At 38.4% G+C, this 21912-nt stretch overlaps 1 protein-coding gene across 2 annotated transcripts; it reads right to left on the bottom strand.

The window, feature by feature from the left end:
* Positions 1 to 6592: 6592 nt before the first annotated feature.
* Positions 6593 to 19963, bottom strand: eef1a2 (eukaryotic translation elongation factor 1 alpha 2). Of its 2 annotated transcripts, none has more exons than XM_022664575.2 (8): positions 19703 to 19963; positions 19246 to 19442; positions 17611 to 17790; positions 14846 to 15142; positions 14077 to 14227; positions 13042 to 13298; positions 10359 to 10593; positions 6593 to 7379 (listed from the first exon to the last, which is right to left on the bottom strand). In XM_022664575.2, exons 2-8 carry the CDS (start codon positions 19387 to 19389, stop codon positions 7252 to 7254), a joined length of 1392 nt encoding a protein of 463 aa, XP_022520296.2. In that variant the 5' UTR covers positions 19390 to 19442; positions 19703 to 19963; the 3' UTR covers positions 6593 to 7251. The 2 variants fall into 2 exon arrangements, with proteins under 2 accessions (XP_022520296.2, XP_007234722.3); XM_007234660.4 differs by having other exon boundaries at positions 19246 to 19447; positions 19703 to 19792.
* Positions 19964 to 21912: the final 1949 nt, after the last annotated feature.

The following is a 21912-nucleotide window of genomic DNA, read 5'->3' as shown; positions in this document are numbered from 1 at the left end:
TAGTAAGAAAGGTTTTTAATTCTCTGTGGAAACAGGAAACTGTTAAGGCTTTAAAACAGATCGCATCTGACTCTAATCTCATAACTCGCATGCTTGAATAACACAGAATCGGGCACCATTTGTAAAGCAAAGTAGCAGCACATTTGGAAAGCAAATTAGAAACTAACTGATTCTGCACTGGTGGCTACGCCGCCAAAAACACAGTGTTTCCACTTCAAGAAGAGTCATTTTCATATTTTTTCTGGATGCAAAGTTGAGCTTAAAGGTCTAATATCTCTTTTATTTTCCTGCACTAACTCATTGGCCTCATTCACACCTGGTGTGAATTTACATGCACCCAGGGTGAGCCCAATTATGATAAAAAATGATAATGCTAAAGCATACAGCCACTATGATCAGGAGATTGCCAGATCAAATCCTGTTCATGTAGCTTGCCATCAGCTACTGGAGCCCTGAGAGAGCACAATTGGCCTTGCTTTCTCTATGGGTGGGTAGATGGTGCTCTTTTCCATCATCACTCCAAAGGGTGATGTCGATCAGCTCAAGGTTCTGTGAGCTGATGTATCGGAACCGAGTCGCTGCGCTTTCCTCCGAGCGCGCTGTGATGCTACTTGGCAATGATGCACCAACAGCAGTTCGAAAAGAAGCGGTGTCTGACTTCACATGTATGGGAGGAGACATGTACTAGTCTTCACCCTCCTGGTGTTGGGGCATCACTAGAGTCAAGGGGATCCATAATGAGTGAGTTGGGTAATTGGACGTGCAAATTTGGGAGAAAATGGGGAAAAGAAATTCGAAATAAAATTATTAAAAAAAAAATTAAGGATGTATGAATAGCGGTGAATAGCCCAAACAGCACACTGTTGTGTCTGACCATGGAGATTTTGGAAAAGGAAAATGAGTCTCATTTTCCTTTTCCAAAATCTCCATGGTCAGACACAACGTAAAACAGCGTAAAAGGAAATTCTTGCAATGTATTTTATGGGTGGAGACAGCTTGGAGCCCAGAAGGACTACAAGACACATACTAAGCTTCAGCTAGAGCAAACCTCCAGGCGCAGTACAGACAAACATTTTAAGTCAATTCAACATTTGAATGCTGACATTTATATTTAGTGGTCCGCATGCATTTCAGTTATCAAGGCAGAGAGTAATTGAGATAATTAAAGTGATCCAGACTAGTGACGGCTAATGCCGTCATGACAAACCATGCTAACGTAAACTGCCTGTGTTTGGGTAAAGCATACAACTGTTTCCAGTACACTTGTTGTTATTTGTATGTATTGTTCCTTAAAAATACACAAATCAATATTGTTTTCCCTTAGAACGGCTTTTGCAGTCTGCTTATTCCCAAGAAGTCTGTAGAGATTTAGCAACATAAACACCAGTGGGGAAAAAGAACTCTCTCAAGAAAAAATCTTAAGAAAAAAATATCTTTTACCAAACTTTCCTGTGTGAGAGTTCAGAACATGTTGGCCTGTGCTGACCTGAGTCTGATTCAGACCTGTATGTGAAACTAAAGTCACAGACCGTTTCCACACAGGTGAAACCTCCAGCAAGGGAGAGAGAAATAGAGGGAGAGAGAGAGAGAGAGAGAGAGAGGCCGCTGCAGTTAGTGGTGCATTTAAAAGTACAATAGTGACCCCTGGTGGCACTATTTAGCTTGAATCAAGAACGGTCCTGTTATGTACAAAGCAGGATTTCTTAGTTTGCCGTTGGGCTTACATTATTCGGTTTACTGAGAAATCCTGCTTTATAGAATTTCTATATAGAGTATTATAATATGCTATTAAACTATAATTATACACAGTTTGTGTTGTATTAAAGGACACATATTCTTTTATTTTTCACGTTTGTTAGTTATTGAGGTATTTATGTTGTAGAACCTAAGAACATGTAGGGTTTGATAAACTTCTACAATAAGTTCTAAAAATAATAAATAGTTGTAAAAAATAAATAGAACTGATAAAATGTGTACTTGTATTTTTTAAGTAAGAACTTGTAAACTAATGTGCAAACTTTTAAAGTATAATGTGCATTTTTTTTTTAATTTATGAAATTTATGAAACCCAAACTTGTGTTTTTATTTTCAATTAAACCTTGTTTAATACAATGTGAATGTGTAAAGTGGATTGTGTACCTGTACTTCTAATTTCCTAACTCCGAAACTAAAATGTGTATTTGGATTTATAATGATTTGAAAACTTATGAACTAAAACTTGCACTTGAGAACTTACAAACTAATGTGCAACCTTTCAAAGTATAAAGTGTACTAGTTTTTTTTTTTTGTAAACTCAAATTTGTGTTTTTATTTTTAATTAAAAACTTGTTGAATACAATGTTTACATCATATATTTTTTGTTTGAGAACCATTGTACTTACATTGTACGTATACACTGCCTCCAAAAAAAAGGTCACACACTCTAATATTTAGTTGGACCGCCTTTAGCTTTGATTGCGGCACACATTCGCTGTGACATTGCTTCAATAAGCTTCTGCAATGTCACACGATTTATATAAATCCAGTGTTGCATTAATTTTTCACCAAGATCTTACAGCAGCATTGATGATGGTAGAGTCTGACCACTGCTCAAAGTCTTCTCCATCCAGCACATCCCAAAGATTCTCAATGAGGTTAAGATCTGGACTGAAAATGATGATCTGATGCTCCCTGAATCACTCTTTCACAATTCCAGCCCCATGAATCCTGACATTGTCATCTTGGAATATGCCCGTGCCATCAGGGAAGAAAAAATCCATTGATCCAGGAATAACCTGGTCTATATTCAGTATATTCAGGCAGTCAGCTGACCTCACTCTTTCAGCACATACTGTTGCCGAACCTAGACCTGAACAACTGCAGCATCAACCCCACATCATTTACTTAGTTAAATCCAGGTGGCCCATTTTTTTTGGCCAGGCAGTTTATTTTGGATTTTGAAGCCTGTAAACTAAAATTGGTTCTGTATTTTTAATTCTGAACCTTGTAAACTGAAATCTGTATTTGTTTTCAATTTGAGAACTTGTAAACTGGAATGTGTACCGGCATTTCTAATTTCCCAACTCCTAAACTAAAGTCTGTACTCTATTTATAATAAGTTGTATATTTTATTTGAAAACTTCTAAACTAAAACGTGTACTTGAGATCTTGTAGAATACAATCAGTACCTGTCTTTTTGAGAAAATTCTTGAGAATGTATACATTGCAAAAAAAAAAGAAAAAATAGCTCAAATTGGTACAGGTCACTAGCAGTTTTGGGTAATGTATAATTAACAATACCGTGCCTTCGTTCCCTGGTCTCTTTATGAGCTCCACCTACCTTCTAAGTATTTCATAGAAGTGAACAGTTGCAGACTGCTATCCATCAGCTTTTATGCTTAATTTTTCAGTCACCCTCTACTCCCATTGATTGTTGTATGAACACAGCATTAATCAGGGCTGTCAAGTTTAGAAGTTTGGTGGGTGTGAGATTGGGGGGGAGGGGGAGGGGGTTCGGTGGTGGGGGTGCGAGCAGTTGTTTTTCAGTTGTTCACCGACGTGTGTTTCAGAACTTTTGAATCGGACAGTTCTTTGCACCTAACACTCTGGCTGAAACTCCACCCTCTTTGACTAGGTCTGCCTAACAACAGAGCGATCTATATTCTGATTGGCTCAACGAGAGTACATTATAATACACAGCCAAAGGATTGGCAAGCGTGAGAAATACCATGTGTGGCGTGTGAGCGTGTGAACTCGCTGAGGTGCGTGTGTCACACGCTCAAAGCGTGAGACTTGAGAACACTGTCATTAATGCTTACCAGATATTACTTGGCTGATGGGCAATTCTCAACCGAGTTGCTACACAAACATGACAGACGTGCCATGGTCGTTGTTGTCAGATCAAAACTTCTCCAGTTTGGCAGACAGAAACCTCGTCCACTTCCATTGGAGGCAGGTATAAAATTGTAAAATTTTATTCCAAACAATCTTAAAGCATTTAAATAATGAACTTTTGACACAAATGTATAGATTCACAATAATGCACATTAGATAAAAGGTGCAGAAAAGAGCAAAAATTGATAGAGCACTGCTGTGGTATTGGTGGATTTTCATACAACCTAGTGCCACTGGAAGTGTGTTTGCTGGACATGTAATTGTTTAAAAAAAATATCCAGCCTAAAGAGGTCCTACTGTATGTTCAGAACATGATCACAGATTAAGAGATCGTTTTTTTTTTTACGCTCCATCAGTGCTGGTTAATGCTCCTATCATCAAATTCATCACAACACTTATGTCCACCAGTTATCTGCTCCCAAAGGGGAGTCATCTGGTCAAACAGGGGCCAATAAATTCCTTACTCCTCTTAACCTCCATTACAGAAGGCCTAAGAGTTTGCCTTGCAGCAACTAAATCCAATCAACTGTGTTCTCAGACATCTGTGAGCGGCCATAAATGGCCAAGTTATCACTCTAATCAGTGACTGACTAATGGGGATTGGCTTCAGAAGTGGTATGGGAGAGAAGTATGTGAACCATAGAAAATGACTATTAGAGGATCCAGCTGTGTCTAGTTTAAGACATATCAGTCTGGCCCTCATTGAGCTGAAGGACAAACCTAAATGGCTTCCAGGCTAGTAGCCTTAGCAACTTTTTTTTTCTTCCTATGTTTAGGACAGGAATAAGTACTTTTTTTCGTGTGCAGTTAAAAGATTATAGCCCATCTATTTTGATAGCTAGTTTGTGTTAGCCACGTCAGTGTGGGATCATAAATCCTGGTCCCGAAGAGCTGGTATCCTGCATGGTTCATTGGTTCCCCAGCTGTAACACACCTGCTAAGCTTGGATTGAGTATTTAAGTGTGTTTAAACTGGGAATTGCCTCTTTAAGACTGCAATGGATGATCCTTTGTGTTTCTGATCACTTAACTGCTCTTGGCTGGACATTTCTGAGTACCTAACCTGGCCTAAATCCAATCTTTCTGGCATATATTTACTTTAACATTTAAGGTCTTTAGCAGACACCCTTATCCAGAAAGACTTACAAAAGGGTTTTGTTGTCTACTCTGAAAAAATCCTTAGTGAGTTTAAATAGACTAGAATAAGAAAGATACATCAAGCATCGATAATGTCTAGACAACAAGGAGAAAAATGTTAGTTTAGGAACTCTTTAAAAAGATAAGTCTTCAGTCTGTGTTTGAAGACAGCAAGTAACTCTTCTGTTATGACACCCAACCTATCAATTGACACACAGCTGATTAATTGATTCATGCTGAACAACCAGATCAGAATTCACTCAAATTCTACATCAAGGAAAATAAAAACTTTTTGCGAGAAGGGAAAATGGACAACAGTAGTGAGGTTTTCAGTGGGATAGTGAGGTAACATACGACATTAATATTGTTTAAACAATATTAGAAAGTATATGTCTGAACCACTCCACTAACAAAATGGCTAAAGACGCGCACACTAAACGCGGCAGCAGTGTCAAAGGAGATTAAAAAGCTTAAAAGCTATCTTTTAAGAAACCAAGGACACAAACCAAAGAAGTGGCAGTGGCCAAAATATATGCCCTTTTTTTTACAACGAACTTGAACACATGATAACCTGCAGTCACTGGAACGGTCTGCATTAAATGAAGTTGCCATGATCCAGAGTTGTAATCGAGCTGTCAGGCAATAAGCTAGATAATCATACTATGGATTATGTGGTGTTTTGCCGTTGATCACATTAACAGACACTCTGTATGAATTTCTTTGCTGTTTTTTTTTGTTTGTTTGTTTTTTCAGGTAAGTCAGACGTTATCATCAAATGGCAACATTAGCCAGTACGTAGCTAGTTACCTAACAATAGTGTAGTTACATATGCTGGACTTAGAATTTGTGCTCAGTCAAAGCCAGCATTTTCGCCACATTTATTTACTGGTCTGGACCAGTCTAGAGTCCAAATACGAATGTTTTCTTCATCCAAACTATGAAGAAAACATTGAATTGTTTTGAGAAAAAAAGTGTTGAACCAGAATATATTTTAGATTCTTCAAAGTAGCACCTTTTGTTAAGATGACAGCTTTGCACATCTTGGCTGGATAGAAATGGCAGTTAACAGCTGTGCAAAACTTGTAAAGAGTTAATTACTTGAATATCTTGCCTCTTAATTAGTTTGAGAGCATCAGTTGTAAAGTTGTAAAGATGGTATACAGTAATGTTCTAATCCATATTATGGCAAAAACTACTCAATTAGTAAAGTAAAGAAAAAATAGTTTGTCAATCCAAAATATTTTAAGAACTTTGAAAGTATCCTTAAATGCAGTTGCAAAGACCATTAAAAAGTTATGATGAAACTGGCTCTCATTAGGGACACCCCTGTAAAGGAAGAGCAAGAGATACCTCTGTTGCACAGTATAAGTTCTTCAGAGTATCAGCCTTAGAAACCACTACTGATGACTTCAGTATTAATTTACAATGTAGAAAAAAATATATAAAACACTAAATGAGAAACACTTGACTGGTACTGTACATGAACAAAGTGAATTTTTCATTTTTGGCCTAATTTCTATTTAACTGAAAATTATGGAAACATACTTAATATGAATCATTTCATTAAAATTAAGCTCAAAAGGTAGATTTTTCACAGGTTTAGTTTTATTAAAAGAAAAAAAAACAAGTCGCCTAAGGCCTGGGTGAACTGTGTCTGATTATATAGCAGCCTTTTTATTTATTAATCATTAAAGCTTCAGGGTTGCGAAGTTCTCTCTTACAGCAAGGACAACATGTGCGTAAAGCATAAACAAAAAAGTGATGTAGTGACGGCTTGTAAACAAAGGGAAATCATAAATATAAAATAAACATTTTATTTATTTCTTTTTTAATTATTAGTCATTAAGACACACAAGCTTGTGAGATCGAGACTCGTGCTAATGCTCTGTCACTCCAGAACTGTGTGATTCCACCTTCATTTATTCTACGGCTGCAGCACAGACCTCAAAATGCAAACCTCCCTCTATTATACTGATATAAATATATACAGGGTATAGATATATATTATACAGAATATATAGAGACTGCAGCCTGAGCAGTAAAATGGATAAATTGCAACAAGGCTGTGGTAAACCCTTCGATAGACATTGTCTGTCCTTCACATTCAGAAGACCATCATCCTCCAGTCAGCGATGCAGAATGTATTTGAGCTGCAAAAGGGGGCGCTGAGCATGCCCAGGTACACAGTGGGGGCTTCTAGATTTGTGGGAGCTGGACGGGGTCCGGACCAGGAGCTTCAGGTTCACTTGCCGGCCTTCTGAGCTTTCTGTGCTGATTTGGTGATTTTGCCGCTCCCACCCACCTTCTTTTCCACGTTCTTGATGACCCCGACGGCGACGGTCTGCCTCATATCTCGGACAGCAAAGCGTCCTGGAACACACAAATGTTAGAACACTGATTGTTTTGCTACAACCATGACTTCCTCCAAATATGAGCTAAGTGTGTGTGAAAGTAAGCCACAAATTAGTGCATTTTAAAAGAATCCTAAAAAAAAAAAAGAAGAGGAAGTCAGAATTACATAAACTGCCATTCTCATTTAAGCAATTGCAGACCCCCTAAGGGTTAGCAGATATGTTTTATGGAAATATGACACAGATAGAAACAGATAGAAAGTGTCTAAGTGGTCCACGTCTCATGTGGTGTGGGTTATCTATGCCTTACACAAACCAGGCTTCAGGTCATTGAGTTTGAGTTTAAAAGAGAAAGAGGCAAAAAAAAAAAAGAAGAGAACAGAATAAGAGCAAGCTATCAGAGTTGATAGGTCAAGTCATAGTTTGTAAATCTTTGAGCAATAACAAAACAAATTTAGCTAAATGAAATGATGACTACATCATCGACTCATCGTACAATAAATGGACATGACCTCAGTAGTATTAATGATATTTGCATAATCATGAAAACATGATGTCTATTGTGTTTATTTGTATATTTCTTAACATACGGCTCTGGAAAAAAAATAAAAGACCACTTAAAAATGAAGAGTTTCTTTGATTTTACCAAATTGAAAACCTCTGGAATATAATCAAGAGGAAGATGGATGATCACAAGCCATCAAACCAAGCAGAACTGCTTGAATGTTTGCACCAGGAGTGCAGGTATAAAGTTATCCCAAAGCAGTGTGATGGCTGGTGGAGGAGAACATGCCAAGATGCATTAAAACTGGGATTAAAAACCGGAGTTATTCCACCAAATATCTTCTATATATTTATTTATTTGCATTTTTTGAGGTCTGAAAGCTCTGCATCTTTCTTTTTTTCAGCCATTACTTATTTTCTGCTAATAAATGCTGTAAATGACAATATTTTTATTTGGAATTTTTTGGAAACATGTTCATTTTACTCAAACACATACCTATAATTTTATAAATAAAAATTTATATTGAAAAAAACTAAAAAATATAGTTTATTATAAAAATTGGAAGGTGGTGTGCTTTTTAGGAAACAATACATTGAGTGCTTTTGTTATTGGATGGATAAATGTTAAGTCATATAATATCTGTACTGAACACAAACACGCTTCTATGACCAATATTTCCAAATACTTGTCTTTATTTTAATTTTTTCATATATTTATAACTTAATATATTCATATCTTATTTGTTTCTCCTAGGAGGCTTACTCTTAGACCCCCACAGTTAAAGCACAGTTAAAGCACAGTAAAGTGGAAAAAGAAATCTGCATCTCCATAAACGTTGTCAGCAGAGGGAAGCATGAAGTGCTTTAAGATTTTAAAACCATATACAGGTGCTGGTCAACGAATTAGAATAATTTGAAATAGTGCTATCATGAAATTCTTTGAATGCATTTTTTGTGCAGAAAGCAAATCAGGTGTTCACCGCACCTGTCCTACTCGTTAGACTAATCACAGAACTCGTTACCTGGAAAAAAATTTGCTCAGCTGAGCTTTCCAAAAGGCCCATTTAGGCCATTTAACTGTGACACTGTTGTTTTATTGAATTAGAATAATGGAGAAACCGTTTCATTGAATTAGAATAATTTTTATTATAATTACAATCATCACTTTCTCAGTATTTTGTGGCTGCCCCCTTGGCTTGTATGACTGCCTGAAGTCTCCGCGGCATCGATTTGACCAGCTTGTCGCAAGTTTCCGCACTCACAGCTTCCCAGGCAGTGGCGATGTTCTGCTTCAGTTGGTCCAGCATAGTAGGCTTTCTGTCGCGAATTTTCCGCTTGACGATGGCCCGAAGGTTTTCAATGACATTGAGGTCAGGCGAGTTGGCCGGCCATGCCAAAACTTCAAGCTGTTTTTTAGTGAACCAATCTTTGGTCGACTTTGCAGCATGAGCCAGTGCAAGATCCTGTTGAAATATGAAGTCTTCTTCGCCGAACTGTTCCTCAACAGTCGGAATCAGGAACGTTTCCAGAACATCTTGATATACGGCAGCATTGACAGTCTTCTTGAGGAAGCAGAGTTTCCCTACACCTCGAGCGGACATGCATCCCCAGACCATAACGCTCTGGGGAAACTTGACGGATCTTTTCACGCACTCGTGGTTGTAGGTTTCGCCACCACGACGCCAGACACAAGGACCTTGGTCACCGAAGGAGATGCAGAAGCGTGATTCGTCACTGAAGACCACTTTCTGCCAGTCTTCAGCAGTCCACTCGCCGTGTTCTTTGGCCCACTTCAGCCGTTTCTCCATTTGTTTCTTGTTCAGCATCGGTTTTACTGCTGGAACGCGAGATTTGAAGCCGAGTTCGCGCAGACGACGGTAAGTGGTTGATCTGGAGACGTCAGCGCCGGTCTGCTTGTTCCACAAGTCGGTGAGCTCGGAAGTGGACTTGAACCGGTTGCTGACTGAGATCTTTCTCAGCTGCTTGTTGTCGCGAGCAGAAGTTTTTCGGACGCCGGAACAGTTGGTGCGCTTGCTGCAGTTTTTCTTGAGAGCTTTGCAGACGGAAGACTGGCTGATGCCGAGCTGCTCAGCAATTTTAGTTTGGGTCAAGCCTTGTTGGCGAAGGGCTTGAATTTGAGCCACTATTCCGGTTGAGATGTCGCGCTGCTTACCCATGATTGATTTTACAACTTAGAAATTCTACTCAACCCTGACTTTATACTACACAGTGAACACTCTTCACAGAAAACAAAAATTCAAGCATTTATTCTAATTCAATGAAACGGTTTCTCCATTATTCTAATTCAATAAAACAACAGTGTCACAGTTAAATGGCCTAAATGGGCCTTTTGGAAAGCTCAGCTGAGCAAATTTTTTTCCAGGTAACGAGTTCTGTGATTAGTCTAACGAGTAGGACAGGTGCGGTGAACACCTGACCTAACAGCATGGCTGGTCAGATACATTTTGTAAACTGCTAATGAATGTACACTCACCCAGAGGAGGGTACTGAGAAAAGCTCTCCACACACATGGGTTTGCCTGGGACCATGTCCACGATCGCAGCATCTCCAGACTTCAGGTTCTTGGGATTGTCCTCCAGCTTCTTCCCAGAGCGACGGTCAATCTTCTCCTTCAGCTCAGCGAACTTGCAGGCGATGTGAGCCGTGTGGCAGTCAATGACAGGAGAGTAACCAGCACAGATCTGACCCGGGTGATTCAAAATAATAACCTGAGAGAAAAGACCAAAAGACAGACAGAAGCAAAGAGAAGCACATCAGATGAGTTTTATAATGAAGTACAAGAGAACGTGCTATAGCAATAAAGAATCCTGAAACAGTTTTTTTGGATGTTTTTGAATAAATCCGGTCAGTAGCGTACCCCCTGTACCACCTGTACCACCTGTACCACCTGTACCACCTGTCCTAAGCACTGAAATGTCCCTTCTGATTCTTTCTCTTTTTTTTTCACAGTATCACATTAACTGGTTCAAGTCCTAAAAAATAATGTATTACAATAAAATAAGAACATGTGGAACCACATGATAATTAATTTAAAATGGTTGTGCATTGCAAGGTCATGTACACTATGTAATAATCACCACATCAACATACTTGGATATGACAGAAACCTCCTAGCAATCACTTACTAACTTTATAGTAATCAGCTAGCAACCACTTAGCTAGCAACACAATAGTAACTGCCTTAGTCTTAGTTGAAAAACACCATAGCCGCCACCTTAAAAAACAATATGGCCGCCGAGTGGTCCAGCAGACTAAATCGCTGCCACTATGAGCAGGAGGTCGCAGGTTCGAATCAAGCTGCCGGCGCTCAGAGGGAGCACAATTGGCCCTGCTCCCTCCTGGTGGGTAGATGGCGCTCTCTCCCCACATCACTCCTATGGTGATGTCCGCAGCACAGGGCGTCTGTGAGCTGATGTACCGGAACCGAGTCGCGGCGCTTTCCTCCGAGCGCACTGGCTGCTCGGCAATGCTGCATCAGCAGCAGCTCGAAAAGAAGCGGTGGTTGACTTCACACATATCAGAGGACGCATGTGTTAGTCTTCACCCTCCTGGTGTGTTGGGGCATCACTAGTGATAGGGGGAGTCCTAATGAGTAAGTTGGGTAATTGGCTGTGTAAATTGGGGAGAAAATAGGAAAAATTTGAGAAAAACAATATGAAAAAACAATATGAACTACCTAGCAACACAATACCAACCACCTGAGATACCATGTTAACCACTTTGCAACACCAAAACATTTTGTAGTGATCCCTGGAACCAATTAGCAACACCAGAAGATCACTAAGCTGATATATCAGAAAAATAAGCATAGCCATACTAATAGTCTAAATGTAACAAACCTACACTATGCTAATCAAAATCTGGTTAACCAGCCAGAATACCAGCATTTGGTATGTTTTCATCTGAATGACCAGACTTTAAACCACCAGCAAACCAAAAGTTGGTCTTAAGCTGGATTTTCGCTTTCCGGATCATATTCATATTTAAGTTTTATAATTTAAGTTTTCATTATCTTCCATCAACATGTAATGTTTTGCAAGCATCTACATCACATTACAACATCTTCTAATTTTAGCTACTCTGGCATGCACCATCAGACAGGAATATGATACCAATAATATTCATCACTAGACAGCAAACACACTCACAGGCAAGTGCTGGGCCCCCTGTGCCAACCAGCATCACAATGGCAGTGATGAGGGGAGAGAGCGCCATCTACCCACCCAGAGAGAGAGCATCGCCATAGTGTCAGCGTCTTATTCTGCTGAGCCACTTACATAATCCATAATATTCTTAAAAAAAGTAAATCATTCAAATTTAAATCAAACTAAATATTAGTGATACTGTTTCATATTTCCACACAAGAGGAAAGATATATATTAGAGCTGTTGATCAATGACAAATTTAACCAATTAATTGAACAATTAGTGGTCAATAATCACGATTAATCACATTTTTCCTACTTAACACTAAAACTTTGATAATTTTATTTATATTCAAATAAGTTTCTTAAATGTTTTTATCTTTTTAACTTTGAGCAGTGTTAACTAAATGCAAAAAATGCTAAATATAAAAAAAAATGAAGAAAGAATGATTCTTCTTAAGTAGAAAAATGAGTACATTACACAGGCAGAAGAGGAAAAATGGCAAACTACACAAAAGCAGCAACGTGCGTGTGCATGTGTGTACAGAGAGTACCTATATTTAATTCAGATGAATAAATTAATCTGAATAAAAAGTATTCTACCTTCTCAACTTTTAAGCTGTAACAACACGATGTTTACATCATTAAATACCACAAAATGGCTTAAAAAACACAAATACGTCACCAGATTAAGTTTTTAGATTAATTGCACACATTGACATGTTAATATAAAACATATATTCTTTGTTTAGCTACTCTTCTTTGTTTGTTTACTCACAGCTGAGCTAAATGTGCTCTAAAAGTAACATAAAACGAATATTTTTCACAAGTTTGTCTTATTTCACTTCTCTAAAAATTACCTCAACCTGTCATTCCTGCCCAGTGTCCATAACACAAGTAATGCAATTGCCTTGGTCAAACCAATCTAGCATCAATTCAGAATTCTTCCAGTTTGTGTTACTGTATAACAGTCCCTAAGAGTAATAAACAGTCCAGCCAGTGTTTATCTGACCTGTGCTGTGAACCCCGAGGCCTCCTGGGGTGGGTCTGACCTGCTGTCTCCGCACACGTTCCCCCTGCGGATGTCCTTCACTGACACATTCTTTACGTTGAAGCCCACGTTATCCCCTGGCAGAGCTTCAGTCAGAGACTCGTGGTGCATCTCCACAGACTTCACCTCCGTGGTGATGTTGACTGGGGCGAAGGTCACCACCATGCCGGGCCGCAGGACGCCAGTCTCTACCCTTCCCACCGGCACTGTCCCAATACCTGAGCAGAAACAGAAGATCACGATTTTGAATAAAGGAATGGATGAAGCTTTCACAAATATAAGGTCACACATGTTTAAACACCTTATTTAAATGACACTGTTTGTTTTACTTTCAAAGTTAATACATCATTAAAAATATATATATATTTTACTAAGAAATTTCTGTACATTTCTATTATCATTATTTGAATGCCAGTCTGTTTGAGATTTGTCCTCTATCGTGAACATCAATTCACAGTCATCTCAAACTGGCTTTATGTACAGTACATAAGTAAGTTCAGTAAGTTCCTTAGTAGTTTTCCCAGAGAATTGTCATTGTCAACAATGACAAGAATCTTAAAACAATACTTCCACATTATTTTGTGGAATTTATGCCACAAAGAACTGATATTGTTCTGAAAGCAAAGTGAGGCCCAATCCAACATTAGAATATCATTTTTTACAAAGTATGATGCTAAAATATTCTAAACCTCACTGATGTGCCATGTGATAGCAGTATATAAACTGATAAGAAAGTGTTTCCTTCAAATGGTTTAAGTGCCACACCTGTATAAGTTATAAGGTTTTATCTAGTGAGCAGAGATGTATAGCAACGAAGCAGAACAATTCTGCCAAACAATATTGAACTCATCAAAAATATGCAGTAAGGTAAAAGAGAAAGATACAGCATTTAAGTATTTTAGTACAGTGTTTCTTTATAAGTTATCATGTACTTGAAGGAATATGTTGTCAAAAGCTTAATTTAAACCCCAGTGAGGAGAATCCTGCCTGCAGTACCTCCAATCTTGTAGACGTCCTGCAAGGGAAGACGTAAGGGTTTGTCTGTGGGCCGTGTGGGGGGCAGGATAGTGTCCAGAGCCTCCAGAAGGGTGACTCCTGTAGCATGAAGCTCCTTCCTGTCCAGCTTCCAGCCTTTAAACCACGGCATCTGCAGACGATGGACGATGGTGTTATATACGGACAAAGATGCCAGCAGGAAAACACACTTGCATACCTATGCATACAGTATACATCCATACAGCTCTGGAAAAAAATTAAGAGACCAATTTTGGTATTTATAGGTATATGTTTCAGTAAAATGAACAATGTTGTTTTATTATATAAACCAATGACAACATTTCTCCCAAATCCCTGATAAAAAATATTGTCATTTAGAGCATTTATTTGCAGAAAATAAGAAATGGCTAAAATAACAAAAAAGATGCAGAGCTTTCAGTCCTCAAATAATGCAAATAAAACAAGTTCATATTCATACAATTTTAAAAGTTCAGAAAACAATATTTGGTGGAATAACCCTGTTTTTTAATCACAATCTTGGCATGTTGTCCTCCACCAGCCTTACACACTGCTTTTGAATAACATTATGTCACTCCTGGTGCAAAGTTCAAGCAGTTCAGCTTAGTTTGATGGCTTGTGATCATCTATCTTCCTCTTGATTATATTCCAGAGGTTTTTTAATTTGGAAAAATCAAATAAACTCGTCATTTTGAAGTGGTCTCTTACTTTTTCCCAGAGCTGTCTATACACACACACTCTCAAGACTTACATTAGAGGAGGGCTCCAACATGTTGTCCCCATGCCACCCTGAAATGGGAACGAAGGGCACGGCCGCCGGGCTGTAGCCAATCTTCTTGATGTAGGCGCTGACCTCCTTAACTATCTCATCATAGCGCTTCTCGCTGTAAGGAGGCTCTGTGGAGTCCATCTTGTTGACAGCTACAATCAGCTGTTTAACACCCAGAGTGTAGGCTAGTAGGGCATGCTCGCGTGTCTGCCCGTTCTTGGAGATGCCGGCTTCAAATTCACCCACGCCAGCTGCCACGATCAAAACGGCACAGTCTGCCTGTTAATGAGAAGCAGAGCAATGAATGAAGGTAAAGCTTATGTTTAATTATGGTTGTTAATTTAGTTGTTAATTAATTAATGCCGCTGTTTTGGACAAATACCATATTTTCCACACTTTAAGGCACACTGGATAATAAGGCGCACTATCAATAAATGTTTTCTGGTCTATTTTCATACACAAGGTAGTTTTAAAGGCCAACGAGTGCTCTATATTAATCTACACAGATTTCTCTCCTGAAAACTGTTTATTTGGGTAAGTAAAGTGCTTTCATTTATTTACAGTAAGCTTAAATTTCCAGATTTCCACTAAGGCTATCCAGACAGCACAACACTGAGCAACCCTGAGTGTTCCAGTAAGCCAGGGCGATATTAGTTAGCAGTTCATCCCACATAGCTTGTTTTATCATGGTGAAGAGAAAGGCTACAGTCTGATGCACTCACCTCTGAACGCAGAAACAGCTAAGTAGTGCTTAGCGTGATTAGCGAGTAATGCTATTGTTGATCTGGCAGTTTTAGCCGGGGTTAGCAGCAGGCTACGGTCCGAAATACTTGCCTCTAAACCACGAGAGAGCTAATTAGCTCTTAGCGCAGTAAGTGGGTAATGCTAATGCTATCTGGAGTTAGGAGCAGGCGACAGGCTGATAATACTACCTCTGAAAGGCGAAAGAGCTAGCGCTTAGCACGGTTAGCAGCTAATGCTTATACTGATCCAGTCTCGAGTCTTGCTCGGGTGCTGGGGAACTAAAATATAGAATTAAACTATAACGCTGCACTTCAGTAGAGTGGCTTTACTGCTCCTTACAACCTGACTGGTACAATTCACACACTGACGATTTTTGGGAAAATTAAAGAATTTTTAAATGCGTCTTATAGTGCAGAAAATATAACAAGTCCTGCAGGAACTATACACATAAGCCAAAATATTATGATCACCTGCCAAATATGCAAATGTTCATAAACCGCCCACTCTGCAAGACCTATGAAGGTGCCCTGTTGTATCTGGCTTCAATAAATTAGCATCTGATCCTTTTTACTTTGTTTAACTAAGTTGTGAATTACATCAGCTATATCAGATATATTCAGTCATGGCCGAAGTTTTTGTGCCCCCCTGAAGTATTTCTCACTGAAAACGATTGCAGCTACACATATTTTGTTATGTCCATTTTTAATTCCTTTGTGTATACTGCAAGACAACATAAAATCTAAAATTAACAAAGGATTTTGGGTCGCAATGTAGGGCCCAGTGTCAGACAGCTGACTTTGCCTCCTTGGTCTTGGGCCTTCCAACAGGACAATGACCCTAAACATACTTTAAAAAGCACCCAGAGATAGATGAGAAAAAAGTGCTAGAGAGTTCTGAAGCTGCCAGCAATTAGTCCAGATCTAAATCCTATTGAACACCTGTGGATAGGTCTTAAAATCCCTTCATATTTAAGAGACCTGGAGCATTTTGCAAACGAAGAGTGGTCCAAAATTTTAGAGGTTTAGAGGTGTAAGAAGCTTATTGATGGTTATAGGAAGCAATTTTCCAAAGTTTGTGCAATCAAAAATTTTAATTGAGGCTGCCAGTAATTTTGTCTGGTGTTTATATACAGAAATTATATACATTTTTGGCTTTCTCAGTTTTCTGTGCTGTTCCAATACACACGAATGAAAGTATACATGTATATAAACAAAACATGTAATTGCAATAAAATTCTGGGAGAAATACTTAATTTTGCCAGTCACTTTCATGACTATATGATGTGGATGCAGTGCATCCCATGATAAAAACAAGTACTTGTGCCTTGACACAGGACCATAAATTGAAAAGCATCTTAGGAGTACACAATTTATCACAATGCTCTGAACACAGAAACAGCTAACTAGCGCTTAGCGTGGTTAGCAAGTAATGCTAATGTTGCTCTGGCAGTTCTAGCCGGGGTTAGCAGCAGGCTACGGTCCGAAATACTTACCTCTAAAACACGAAAGAGCTAATTAGCGCTTAGCTCAGTTAGTGGGTAATGTTAATGCTATCTGGAGCAGGCTACAGGCTGATAATACTACCTCTGAAAGGCGATAGAGCTAGTGCTTAGCACAGTTAGCAGGTAATGCTAATGCTGCTCCAGCAGTGAATTTGCAATGAGATTGCAAGTTCAATCCTTGGTCATACCACAACCATCCAGCCAAGAGAGTCCAAAAAAGAAAAATTGGCTTTGCTGTCTCTCCATCCATCATTCAGCTAAACGCAAGTGCAGGCATCTGTTAGCTGACATTACAGAACAGCTGTTAGTGTTCTCCTGCAAGTAAGTTCAGCTGCTAAATGACTGCAGACAGCAGATTAAATACAGCTTTATTTACAGTATATATCTGCAGAACTGGAGACAAAGGGGCCTTTCAGCAGACACTGACCTATAACACTAATATGTCCAAGGCCTGATGTTTCAGCCTTTGCCTGGAAAATATCGATATGTGATGCAGCTTTACCTGGGAAGTCCCTGTGATCATGTTCTTGATAAAATCTCTGTGACCTGGAGCATCTATGATGGTAATGTAGTATTTAGAAGTCTCAAATTTCCAGAGAGAGATGTCTATGGTGATGCCTCTCTCTCGCTCTGCCTTTAGCTTGTCCAATACCCAGGCATACTTAAAGGATCCTTTCCCCATCTGGACAGCAGACAAAAAATTGGAAAGTTTAAATTCAATAAGCATTTCTATTATATTATGAAAATCCTATGATAAAAGGTTTTTGTGCAACAGTGACAAGAAGAGAAAGTTTAAAGAAACAAATATCATTCTACAGTAGTAAACATTTGTTTAGCATATCTGTATTAATGTAATGCTGAGCATCATCCGTCATTTTAAAAGCTTTATATGTTTGAGATTTCCATTTTAACATTAATTTTAGTTTTTTTTTTTTATATCATATATTCAACTTGATCAAGGAAAAATGTTAAATTCTAATGGCTGTACTTGTGATTTTATCATTCAGCCAAAATCGTCATTGAACTTCTATACATTTTAGGTTTGTTTTTTTGTTGTTGTTTTTTTAATAGATGAACAGATTTTACCAGTATGAACTCGTCTGGTTTCTCAAAAAAAATCCTGAAGAATTTGATCCCTGATTAATCCAGAATTAGGTTTAATTCTCCTCTGGAAAACTAATTCTAACATCCTAATAATGTACTAATGAATACACAATCAAATAATAAGTTTTTTTTTTCCATTTTGACTACTTTCAAGAACCTTTTACATATGAAGAACTTTGTGATAAATACCCTTTTTTGATCTAATCAATACAAATAATTTACCATAGAAATGATTTTATTTACAGCTACAAAAACACTCCAGATTATCAATTTCTGATTGATTAAAAAAACAGTGTTTTAACAAAATGTTGATAAAAGGACATTTAGAAAGCAATATAATTTCAAATAAATCAAAACATGGTCAAATTAATACATATCTAAATTCTGAAATGTACATGTCTAATTAAGAGTATTTGAGTATCCTATGAACTATATGGGATGTAAATAATATAATCTTGTGTATGTATGACTGTCTTCTATAAACGAATAAATGCATAAAGGTATGACATACTATTAAAACACCCCACAAAACAAGGATTTAAACTTTTTAAGTTTTTAAGTCAGTTTTACGACACTCTGTCTGCCTGAAAATCCAATCATATATATTATAACTGACTTCTTTTTATTAGTAATGGCATTCTTTGGATATTTTGTATATATTTTGTTTTGCTCTTGCCTGTACAGAAACATGTTAACTGAAACATGTAATAGATCATCCTATAAATCATTTTTTACAGGTAGACACTCAGAAACTTTTTAAAGCACAAATTGCATGCCAAACCAGGGAGTGGTCTGGAGTTAAATAATACAGACTATATACACAGTGTTCCTATGTATCACAAACCAGCACAAACATGCCCATGAAAACACTGGTTGACTATTTTTTTTCAAACCAGGAATGCCAGTTCAAATACACAACCTATTGTTTTCTTTCTATATTCATTACTTTCAGTTTTCATCTCCAAGCCTGAAAACTTAGTAGGGCTACCACAGTAAACATAGAAGCTTCTGGAAAGTTAATATCTGTCTGTACCTCTGCAGCCTCCTTCTCAAATTTCTCGATGGTTCTCTTGTCAATGCCTCCACACTTATAGATGAGGTGACCGGTGGTGGTGGACTTCCCAGAGTCCACATGGCCAATCACAACAATATTAATGTGGATCTTTTCCTTCCCCATGATGAACAGAACACAGAGGGAAAGAAGAGAGAATGTTCCCACCCAGGGTTCCCCTGCTCTTCACAGACAGAATAAACAGCATTGCAGATTCATTATAAAACAAGATTAAAGCAGATTAATAAACTGTATCTAAACGTTTACATAAAGGAAATGTGATAAATGAATAGATATTAAAAAAAATATAGAAGAAGAAAAAAAATAAACAAACAAACACTCAGAGAAAGGCCGGAGAAACTACCTATAATGAATTCTGACTGCAGTGTAAACAGAAGCATAAACATAAACAGACAGATAGATGTCTTTGGGGTCTTACCTGCTGTAGCTGTGTGTTCAGGCAGCACAGCGTGTTCCCTCTGAACACCCTCTTTCTTCCTTAGCACTCCAACACAGGGGGGGTGGCAGGCTCTAAATCTGTCTGCGTAGTGAACGCACCCCACTTTGATACAGCAATGCGGCACTTTATGTGGGGAGGGAGGAGGGTAGGAGGGGGAGACAGAAGAGAGAGAGAGACAGAGGGAGACGAGAGAGATGCTGAAGCAGGGGATCTGCAAAGGCAGCAAGAGAAACCAAACAGAGAGGTGGGTGGGGGATGTATGCTGGGATGAAAGTTAGGAGAAAGGGAAGAAAAGGATGGGAGAAAACTCCAGCATCACACTGCAAGCCTGAGTGACTCAGCACATTCCTAAAGATTCCCTTGAGATTTAGAACATGTGTAATCATAATCATCAGGACTAAATCATAATACTGTGAGTTCCTCACATCTGTGGAAATCTGGCTGACACAATAGAATAGAATTAAGCATTTCAAGTTTTTATATATAAATACAGAGCGCTGGAAAAAGCAAAAGAGCACTACGTGTCTGAATCAATCAGTTACAAATACAAATATTGTCATTTAGAGCATTCATTTGCAAAAAATGAGAAATGGCTGAAATAACATAAAAAGGTGCAGAGCTTTCAGTCCTCAAACAATGCAAAGAAAACAAGTTCACATTCATAAAGTTTTAAGAGTTCAGAAATCAATATTTGGTGGAATAACCCTTGATTTTAATCACAGTTTGCATGCATCTTGCAATGTTCTCCTCCACCAGTCTTACACACTGCTTTTGGATAACTTTCTGCCACTCCTAGTCCAAAAACTCAGACAGATCATCCGTCTTCCGCTTGATTATATTCCAGAGGTTTTTAATTTGGTAAAATCAACTCATCATTTTTACGTGGTCTCTTATTTTTTTCCTGAGCTGTATACACAGTCCAAGTAGAATATTATGACATTGTTTCTACGATCTTTGTCAGTCTTGTCAGCTGAAGTCTGCTGTTTACTACAGCCCATTTGTTTCTCTGCATTCAGTGTTATACTTCTTTCACCCTGGTGGGTCATCCTTCAGGCAGCTTTGCAGTGTTGTGCTGCAGGCATGAGTGGATCGGACACAGCAGTGCTGCTGGAGTTTTTAAACTCTTCACTTCTGGAATGAAATTAGTCCACCAACCGGAAACAGTAGCTGGGTAGCGATATCCAATAGAGTGGACAGTAAAAAAAAGCAGCACTGCAGTGTCTAATCCAACATATACTACATTAGAACAACATACACCAGCACACCACAGATGTTGGTGTAGAACCGGCACTGACAGGAAGGTCAATTTATAGTACAGACAGATAATGCCTCAACACACAGTGCAGTCATTCTTTTAAGTTGATCAAGTTTATTAAATTAAAGACAGAAAGATCCACCCAAAAGGCAACAGAAAGGCCTGGTAAAGCATCTTAGGGAGGCAACTCAGTATTTGGAACAATTTGGGCCAATTTATGAATGAATTAATGAGTCAGCGACTTGGGGAATAAGCCTAGTTTTAGAACATTGTGTTTACGAAAGAAAATCTCCATTCAAAATGGAATATACAAAAGGTTATGCAGCTTAATCCCTGTTGGGGCAACCCGCCCAGAAATGTCAAACACTCAAAACTTTGCAGGTCCTTTGAAGGTCTTCATGTCACCTTAATTTTTAGAGCAATAGGGTTGTAATGGTATGTGTCTTGGTACCAAACCACCATGCAATGGGGGTGCACAAGCCAAACGTCAACATAAAGATGCAATGCATGGGATTATGGGAACTGTAGTGGATTTAGGAGCATTGCTATTGTAACTGTATTTTTCTATACACTTGCTGTGTGCACAGAAGGATTTATTTGGTATTTTAACCTGCTTATTCCTCACCTTTCTCTGCGACATTCTGACCTTTTACCATCTAATTTGACATTATGATGGATCAGCCAAGGAGGAAGTAATTGTGATGCTGGACAGTGTGTGTGTGTGTGTGTGGAAAGACATTAAACATCCTTAATCCATTTTTTACTGCTAAATTAATACAGTACAGGCTGACAGACTGACTACCTCAAGCCAGACTATATAGCACTAGGCAGAACTAACTTCATAAGAACTAACATGATAAGAAACTAGAAACCTAGACTATATTTTATTTTTTTCTTTGTACTGAGCTTGTACGGAACAATGAGGTCCAACCTG

Source organism: Astyanax mexicanus, chromosome 13 (genome assembly GCF_023375975.1).
Source record: "Astyanax mexicanus isolate ESR-SI-001 chromosome 13, AstMex3_surface, whole genome shotgun sequence".
Classification (NCBI taxonomy): Eukaryota; Metazoa; Chordata; class Actinopteri; order Characiformes; family Acestrorhamphidae; genus Astyanax; species Astyanax mexicanus.
The sequence above is the reverse complement of the archived record's forward strand: the minus strand, read 5'-3'. Positions and strand labels throughout refer to the sequence as shown.